The sequence below is a fragment of the Parasteatoda tepidariorum genome, chromosome 1, assembly GCF_982258835.1.
Source record: "Parasteatoda tepidariorum strain Cologne lab strain chromosome 1, Ptep-v5.0, whole genome shotgun sequence".
Classification (NCBI taxonomy): domain Eukaryota; kingdom Metazoa; phylum Arthropoda; class Arachnida; order Araneae; family Theridiidae; genus Parasteatoda; species Parasteatoda tepidariorum.
Window position 1 is genome coordinate 135442561 of NC_141755.1, and position 9694 is coordinate 135452254.

The following is a 9694-nucleotide window of genomic DNA, read 5'->3' on the forward strand; positions in this document are numbered from 1 at the left end:
AGTAACAGTTTCAACAACAGTTTCAATATTGTCATTTAAAACCATTTCATTTGTTATTTCAGCAAGTTGTGTGAAAAGGTTCCAATCCGCTCGATGATATATAAAAACAGATGGTCTGGGAGTAATATTAAAAGTAGATGAGTATGAAACTATGATAGGAAAATGGTCACTATTATGAAGATCATCATCAACTGAAAATTGTGAGAATGGTAAAAGTGTAGGTGAACATAAAGCCAGGTCAATGCAGTGAAAAGTACGAGTTGGTGCGTGAAAATAAGTGTCCTCACCTTGATTCAGTAGGCAGAGGCTATGATCTAGGATGATTGTTTCGATTTGATTTCCACGAGCATTTGTGTTGTGGCTTCCCCACAGAGTGTTGTGGCCGTTGAAATCTCCAATCAAAATAAAAGGTTTCGGCAACTGATTAATTAAAATGTTCAAATCACTTTGTGAAATAGGATCATTCGGTGGTAAGTACAAAGAACAAATTGTAATAGAGATGTTTATGTGAAGTTGAACAGCAATAGCCTGTAATGAAGATGATAGAGACAAATGGGATGAGGGAAAATGTGTAGAAATTAAAATAGCAACACCACCATTAGTTCGGTTACCAGCAATGTTATCGTTTCGGTAACAAATGTAGTTACGTAAATTAAAATTTTCTGATGATGACAAAAATGTTTCTTGAAGTGCTAAGCAAGCAGGATGATATTTAAAGACAATATCTCTGATATCAGAGCTCTTATTGCGCACGCTTCGACAATTCCATGAAATAATGGAGATAGACATTATTTCTTTGATGCGGAAGCAGCATGGATCGGAGGGTCATCGAAAATTGATTCATCATCTGAAGGATGTAAAGTAACTTCATCTTCCATTCTGTCAAGAATGTCCGATGAAACCTGATTTATATGATGGGCAAATTTCGGATTTTTCTTCTTACGTGAGATTCCAGGTTTCTCACTAGGTGGAAATTTTAAATTTGGGCGCTGCTTTAAAGCAGGCTGAGGCTTTTCCGAGGAATTAGTTCGGAATGCTTTTGAGGGTGGAGGAGAGGTGGACGCAGGTCTGGTTGTTTTAGCAAAGTCAAACAATGGTTTCTGTTTAGTTTTCTGTGGGATAGAGGATTGAAAGGTATCTGTTTGTGTGCTGACTGTACGAAAAGTAGTTTTTGCAGCCGCAGAATAGGACAAACCCGGACGTGGAGTACGAGCAGTGACTATTCTACGAGCTTCATCAAAACTTAAATTTTGTAGGACTTTGACAGATTGAATCTCTTTTTCCTGGGACCATTTCGGACAATTCCTGGAGTACGCAGCATGAGCTCCCTTACAGTTAATGCAAAGGGCAGGCGACTCACAGGAATTGTCACTATGGTCAAAACCAGAGCAATTAGCACAAATCGGCTTGCTTCGACAAGATGCTTTTGAGTGACCAAACCTTTGGCATTGAAAACACCTCAATGGGTTTGGCACATAAGGTCGAACAGGGCAGTTATGCCAGGCAAGTTTTACACATGTTGGTAATTTTGAAGTGTCAAATGTAAGGATCAGATGTTTCGTAGGGATGAGTTTACCATCCCTCCGAATCTTGATCCTTCTGGCAGCAGTAACGTGTTGATCTTTCAATTCTTCCACTATCGTTTCCTCTGTATCATCAATGAATTCAGATTCAGATATAACACCACGGGAGGTGTTTAGTGATTTATGGGGGGTTACAGTTACAGAGAATGAACACATAGTCGTACACGAGGACAAGATGGTAGCCTGTTGTTTTGATGTAACTTGAACCAATAGATCACCTGAGCGTAACTTTTTAATCGAACCTACTTCTCCTAAAACCGAAATGAGAGCTTTGTGGATCAAAAAGGGGGACACTTTAGTAAACGAAGTATTTGGAATAGTGGGATTAGTCAAACTTATCAGGAAGTACTGAGCATAGTCACATGGTGCGAGAAATGTTCCGCTTTTTTTGCTTTGGTGGGCGGAACTGAACACCTTTCCATTTTCAGCCATAGAAAATTTTAATCATTTCTGCTACCAGCGGCACCACCCACCACGGAGTCCTACTAAGGGGATGTCAGTAACCATGATTCGTCACTTAACACCGATGCTAACCAATAGCTATACGTCCGTGAGTCACCCCTGAAGCAGCCTCCACCCTTAACGAGGTGCCCAGTAAGTGACCCCGGACTTGACCCTAGCCAACAGATGACGTTCGTGGCAAGCCGGTTGAAGCATACAGGCCAATATGCACCTCCCGTTTACCTGAAGCACGGGCCAAAGCAGTGTATTGGGGTACCAGGATGCCCCTCAACTGCCAGGATCCCGTTTTCCAGGGACACGGGTCTCCACGCACGGCAAACACGCGGGTGGTCTCTTCCCATCTGGGTTCGATACAACAGGGTGGTAATCGAACACAGACAAAAAGCCCTTACCAGTGAATTCGGCAACCACGACAAGGGGGAAGAGAAAGGAGAAAGTAGGAGAAAAGGGAGAGGAAACGGAAGGGAGGACAGATCACTAGGGTACCCCGGGGCGTGACTCCCTGTGTTTACCTAAAGAAGGTAAACCCCCTCAGGGGGAAAACCTTCCAGGCTGAAAAACAGGCTTCAAAGGAAATAGCAATTCAAAGAAGACTGGTGTCTGTAAATAATTTAATCATTGATGCCCAGTTACACGGATTTTGCGACGCCTCACTTAAAGCATATTCAGCTGTTTTTTATTTGAAAGTAGTGGATAACGAAAATAGAGCTTCAGTGAACATAGTGGCAGCAAAAACCAGGGTCGCCCCTTTGAAAACAGTATCATTACCTCGCCTCGAACTGTGTGCAGCTCATTTGCTAGCAAAATTGTATAGTAATCTTCAAATTTCGATAGATCAAATTTGGAAGCAAGTGTTCTTATGGTCGGATTCAGAAATCGTTCTGAGTTGGATTCGATCAGACTCTTTAAAGGATCAGTTCGTAAAAAATAGAGTTGCAGCCATAACATCACTTACTAATATTGGCGACTGGAACCATGTGGCTGGAGTTACCAATCTTGCCGACTGCGCCTCTCGAGGAATTTTTCCAAAGAAGCTTAAGGACTTGGAACTTTGGTGGCAGGGCCCGGCGTGGCTATCTAATGCAAATTCAGCATTCACCGAAGAGGTTAAACCAAACTCTGTTCACACTTCCAACCCTGACACTTTAATACATGCCTCAGCAGTTGAAAGTAATTCGATGCAAGAGTTAACTCAAAAATATTCATCATTCAGCAAATTAATAAGAGTGATTGCTTGGTGTAAAAGATTCGTGTTCAATTCGAGAAATTCGGAAAATCGGATAAACGGTTGCCTTCAAGTTTGTGAACTGGATAATGCTCTTATCGCAATTATTAAAGAAATTCAAAGGGTGGAATTCAGTGCTGAAATTAAGTCAATCAAAAATAAAGGCTGTGCTCCAAGAAACTCTAAAATAATAACCCTTTCACCTTTTCTAGATTCGGACAAGGTCTTAAGAATTCGTGGGAGACTCAAAAATTCAAATCTGTCACTGTCGGCTAAACATCCTTTTCTTTTGCCGAAAAGTCATCATTTTGTCACGCTTATTGTAGAATATTATCATAAGCTTTCGTTACATTCTGGCATTTCTGTAGTTTTATCTTTAATTCGGCAAAAATTTTGGTTTCCAGCTGGGAGAAACACAGTAAGAAAGATCCTCAGAGGCTGTATAACTTGTTTAAAGGTAAATGCTGTTTCTTCAAGCCAGCTCATGGCCGATTTGCCTCGTGATCGAGTTATTCCATCTAAACCTTTCCAACGTGTTGGGTTGGACTTTGCAGGTCCAATTTCAACCAAACCAAATTTACCAAGATCTAAAGTCACCTTAAAGTCGTACATTGCACTTTTCATTTGCTTTGCTACGAAGGCTGTCCACTTGGAACTTGTCTCTGATTTGTCAACAGAAACCTTCCTAGCATCCTTTCGTCGATTTATTGCTAGACGAGGGTTGCCATCTGATGTATACAGTGATAATGCCACAAATTTTAAAGGAGCCAGTAACTATTTGAAGTCTCTGTTCAAAATTGTTCGAGACAATTCAGTTCAAGATTTTTCCAGCAATCTTCAAATCTCTTGGCACTTTATTCCTCCAGCAACACCTCATTTTGGCGGACTCTGGGAGTCTAATATTAAATCAACCAAGAGACACCTGCTGAAAGTATGCGGCTCAGCTACACTGAATTTCGAAGAACTGGCTACGCTTTTGTGTCAAATTGAGGCTTGCCTCAATTCACGACCGTTATGTCCATTAACATCAGAAATAAGTGGTCTAGAGGCTCTTACCCCTGGACATTTTATTGTGGGTGCTCCACTTCTTTCATTGCCTGAGAGAGACCCATCACCATCCGTGTGTCTCAAGTCTAGATGGTCTTTAATTCAAAAACTTCGTGCTCAATTTTGGATCAAATGGGGTAAAGATTATCTCCAAACTCTGCAAGCAAAGTCTAAATGGACTGTTTCTGGCTCAGAGTTTCATGTTGGAGATTTAGTTCTTCTCAAAAATGACAATGTCTCACCTCCATTAAAGTGGACTCTTGCACGAGTTGTGCAGGTATTTCCTGGAAACGATGGCATTATTAGGGTTGTTAAATTAAGAACAGCTCATGGAGAAACCACCAGGCCTATCTGTAAAGTGTGTCCATTGATAAAAAAATAACATTTCCACCTCCTTGGGTGGCAGGATGTTTTGACTCTTTTTATAATTTCAATAACAGATGGCGCCAGTGGTACTGTTAATCAAGAAATATTTTGTGTTTGTTATTTTTTCTTTTTCCTTTTTTTCAGTTTCAGTTTAGATTTATTCATTATGTTGGTAGATGAGTAATATTTATGTTTGGCAATATGGCCATTGAAATTTCAATTACTCATTTATAATTCAATGAAAAATATTTCAGTGTTATCTATAAATCATGCTCTGATAATCAATCAAAGAAATAAAAGTATATATCCGGTAAGATTTTGAAAACTTATTTGTTGTGCTAAGTTGTCATAATTTTCATTTTCCCACATTGTATTAGTTTCTATAATTTTAATGATATTCTACTATGATTTTTCCATTATATAAGTTTATGATTTATTTAAGATTCATTCCAGTATCGTAGTGCGTACATCTCTCTTAATGTGCCTGTCAAAAAGGAAAACTTAATTCTTTTTCTATTTCAATAGAACGGGTATCTATAAAAGGTTTCTTACCTGGTTCTTCTAAACGAGTCGGCTCGTACCTAAATAAATCTTAAAAGAAATGACCACATACTCAAGGAGAAATACTCTTTCGATGTTAGTTAGAAGGTGTATATTAACGAAACAACACTACAAAAAAACAACAACTCGATCTCTCGTTCGCCAGTAACACAAAAGCTCTCAAAAAATTGTTTTTCTTAGAGAGAGTTCTATATCCAATAGGGTCATCTAGTATGTCCTCTGGTAAAGAAAATAGTATTCTGTTTCGAACACTCCCCTTTTTGAGTTTCGGGGCATGTTGAACCGAATCTCAATACTTCATTGTCCAAATCTGGAGGGTGGGCGAAGAACACGTCCAACTCTGGTAGTAGCAGGAGTGGAATCAGGAATGTCCGATGATGGTCTTTCTGACTCATCTTTGGAAGTTTCTGGCAGCTGGTCTTCGCTGTTGAGATTCTCCTCGTCCAGTTTTAATGTGTAGAGATTTTGAATTGGTCTGATCAGAATTCCGAATTTGGTCTTAACTTTGGCTCTTCTGACCAGTCCATCTTTACTTGTGTAAACTGAGAGTATTCTTCCTAAGGGCCAATGTATTCCTTTGAGATTATCATTCCAAAACAAGATGATATCTCCAACTTTAGTATGATATGTTGGTTTTCGAACTGTCAGTCTATGATTTAGCTAACTCAGATATTCACTACGGAATCTTGCTCGTATATCTGTCATCAGTCTTCCTATATACACAAGTCTTTTGTTTAATTCCGTCTTGTCAGTTAGCTTTAATCTATCCAAGTCCGTAGTACTACTAGTACGAGTGTCTTTCAGGAATAAATCAGGTGTTAAAGGACGTAAATCATCAGGATCATCGCTAATCTATGTTAAAGGTCTTGAATTGAGTCGGCTTTCTCAGTCACCCAAAACAGTTCTAATTTCCTAGTAATTCAAGAATGTTATGACCTAGGACCTTCCTTCAAAATCCTTTTCCAAAGTTCTACTAACCTCTCAAAAACCCTCCCCACCATGGAGCAGTCGGAGTTAGGAATCTCCATAAAATTGGAGAAAAGGTTGTCTTTAGTCTTTATAGTCTTTATAGGTCTTTAGTCTTTATATTCTTCAGAGAGTTGTTAATTCCAATGAAATTAGTCCCATTGTCAGAGTAGATAATTGACGGACATCCTCTGCGTGCGATAAGTCTTCTTAGGGCAAGTATGAAATTATCTGTTGAAAGTGATGTCAATAGTTCTAAGTGTACTGCTCTATGAATCGCATAGGTGAAAATTGCGATCCACACTTTCTTGTTGTCCTTCGTAAGCAACGATCCAGCAACATCCACTTCTATAACTTCAAAAATTTAGCCGTTTTTTACTCTGTCCTCCGGGAGCATTCCTTCTGGTATTTCACGTCTTTTCACATTAAACCGTTGACAAGTTAGGCAGGTTTTCATTACCTTTTTTACAGTTCTTCAAGCTTTTAATATCCAATAATCTTCTCTCAGAGCTACCATTAAAGATTGTACTCCAGGATGTCCAAGTTCTTGATGTTTGTGTAAAATAAGGCTCTTAACAACATGATGATCAGATGGTAAAATAATTGGAACTTTGAAGTTTTCATTTGAAGGAACTTTGAAGATTTTTGTTTTAATTCTCACAAGTCCATTAACGTCTGTAAATATCGACAAGAATTTCAGACTCTTCAATTTTTCGCCCTGGAATGAGTCTTCTTGAACCCTTTTCAAAATTTTGAGTTCGGCTTTAATAAGCTCTTCTACAGGGAATTTTCAAAAAATCTATACATCCAGCCTGTAATTCTGATTATTTTCTTGAAGGAAGATATGTTGTTGTAAAATTCGTCATTTTTCATATTTAAAGATGATACAATGATTTTCTTCTTCTCGGCATACACTATTTTTTCATCAGGAAATAGATCAAAATTAGGCCAGTTTTCTCTTGATTCATTAAACCAAGAGGGTCCTTCGTGCCATTGTCTCTTCAATGGGGTTTTAACTGTGCAACTTCCTGAAGGCAAACCCGCTAGATTTTGGGTTCCCGGAACAAACTTCCAGTCACTAGCTTCTGAAAGTCGTCGAATTTTGTCAACTCGATTGAATACAAAAATCGTCCAAGGGCCTTCTTTCCTTAGCCAATAAAGAGCGTCCATGGAGTCGCTCCAGAAAAATGTTTCAATATCTTCCAATCTTAAATCCTTTTTTACTGCATCAGACAATCTAGCTCCAATATTACATGCTAGTAATTTATTTTTTCTTGGTATCGACACTTTCTTCAATGGGGCAACTCCAGATCTTGCTTGAATAAGTTGGCAAGTAACTTTTCCATACCTTTCCGCCTTCAAAAAGATGCAAGTCGCATATGCCACCATGGAAGCGTCACAAAAGGTATGAAGTGTTAAGCTTGATTTAGAAGGATTTAAATTTGAAAGTCTACGAGGAATTTTGGAGTTGCTCAATTGTTTTAATTCTTCTTTCCATTTTTCGAATCTTTTATTTATTTCTTCGGGTAATTTTGAATCCCAAGAAACTCCAATCTTCCAGCATTCTTGTAGAAGAAGTTTCGGGACCAACGTTATAGGACTAGTGAATCCTATAGGATCGAAAATCTGGTGTGCCACTGATAGAATTTTTCTCTTGGTAACTGGTTCACTATTGTTTTCTTCTTTAACCAGCTCACAGGATAAAGTGTCATTTTGGTTGTCCCACTTTAGGCCTAATACTGACACTTCCTTTTCACAGTTGGAATTATCTTGCAGAAATTCGATCATCTCAAGTAGGTAGTTATTTTCCCAGCCACGTACACCCTTGTGCAAATTAATTGAAACAAACTCAATAAATTCAGAAAACTAAGAGAAAATGCTATTTTATTTAAATTTATGCAAACTCAAAAATTTTTAGTACATAATATGATCTCCACGACACTTTATTAACATTTGGACACGATTCGGCATGGATTTCACTAATTTTTTACAGTCATTTATAATATTTGTGTCCTTGTACCACACATGAATTAACGCAGTGATTAGCTTCTCCATACTTGTACAGTCCATATTTAATAGGCGATTCTTGCATATGGCCCAGAGATTCTCAATTGGGTTGATATCCGGAGAGTTCCCTGGCCATTACAATGTCTCGATTTAATTCTCAGACATGAATTTCTTGACTATTTTGGATGTATGGCAAGGAGCTAATTCCTGTTGAAAAATCCCTGTTCTATCAGAGTATCGTTTCTTCAACTCTGGAACAACTTTTTTACCCAGAATTGTAATGTAGTGCTCAGAACGCATCATACCGTCAATAGGCTGCAAAGGTCCAACCCCATTGAAACCGAAACAACCCCAAAACATGTTCTTTAAAAAACACGAAAAAAAAAGTTTGTTTCAATTAATTTGCACAAGGGTGTAAATCAAATTTAGCAGCTTTCAAAATTCTCTGAGATTCAGATCAAAAATGTTCCAATTCTTAAAATGAGTCTACACTTGCAATGCAATTATCAACATACATAGAGACTTTGACTTTCACTGCAAGACTTTTCAATGGCTCTTTTACCTGATCTAATACATGATTCAGAACAACCGCAAGTAAAAGGGGCTACATGATATTCCGAACACTGCTCTACAATGTCTATACGTAATTATCTTTTGAGGATCTCCGTCTTTCAACCACATGAATCGTAAACCATCCCTATCAGATTCGTTAAGAGATATTTGTAAAAATGCCTGTTTGACATCCGATATTACTCCGATCTTACCCCATCTAAACCTATTTAATACAGCTGGGATAATTTCTATGAGATTTGGACCCTTTTCTATATTCTATTGATTTACGGAGTTTTTGGTTTTAGCTGATCCGTCAGAAACAGGACGTACTTTAGTGGTTGAATTATCTTTAAAAATTGCCCTATGTGGCAAACAATATATTCCAAAGTTTTTAGAATTATCATGACCCTCATTAACTTACTCTATTATACCTTCCTTTTCCCATTGGCTAAAAACCTCTTGATAATCATTTAACCGATTCGCTGATTTAAGGGATTAAACTGTGTATTTTAGTCTTTTATATGCCAACTCTTTATTATCGGGTAAACGAGGATGTCCATCTAACCAGGGCAAATTAACCGGATATCTGCCCGTATTGTCTCCACTAACCGTTTCTCTGAAATGTTTCAAAGCAAGTTCTTGGGTCTGTGTTTTAGAGCGTTTTTTACTACTATCTTTAACAGCCAAGGTATCTAAATTCCAGAGATCTTCAATTTTTGCATTATTTACATGTAATGACAATACTAACGTTGAGCTAGTTGTAGAAGTTCCCTCTACCTCAGATTTACCCATTTCTGTCCACCCTAACAAAGAGTGTACAGCCTCCTTTAAAGTGTTTTACTTTTCCCGTCAATATCTTTCCAGCGTAGTCAGCTCCAATGAGCAAAAAATCTCGCCAGAATCTTTTTCATATAAACAGGACCTA

The 9694-nt window shown here is 38.3% G+C and overlaps 1 protein-coding gene across 1 annotated transcript; it reads left to right on the top strand.

Annotated features, from left to right (window-relative positions):
* Positions 1-1845: 1845 nt before the first annotated feature.
* On the top strand, positions 1846-4699 carry LOC147817032 (uncharacterized). Its single transcript, XM_087157693.1, has 2 exons — positions 1846-1928; positions 2581-4699. Exons 1-2 carry the CDS (start codon positions 1846-1848, stop codon positions 4697-4699), a joined length of 2202 nt encoding a protein of 733 aa, XP_087013819.1.
* Positions 4700-9694: the final 4995 nt, after the last annotated feature.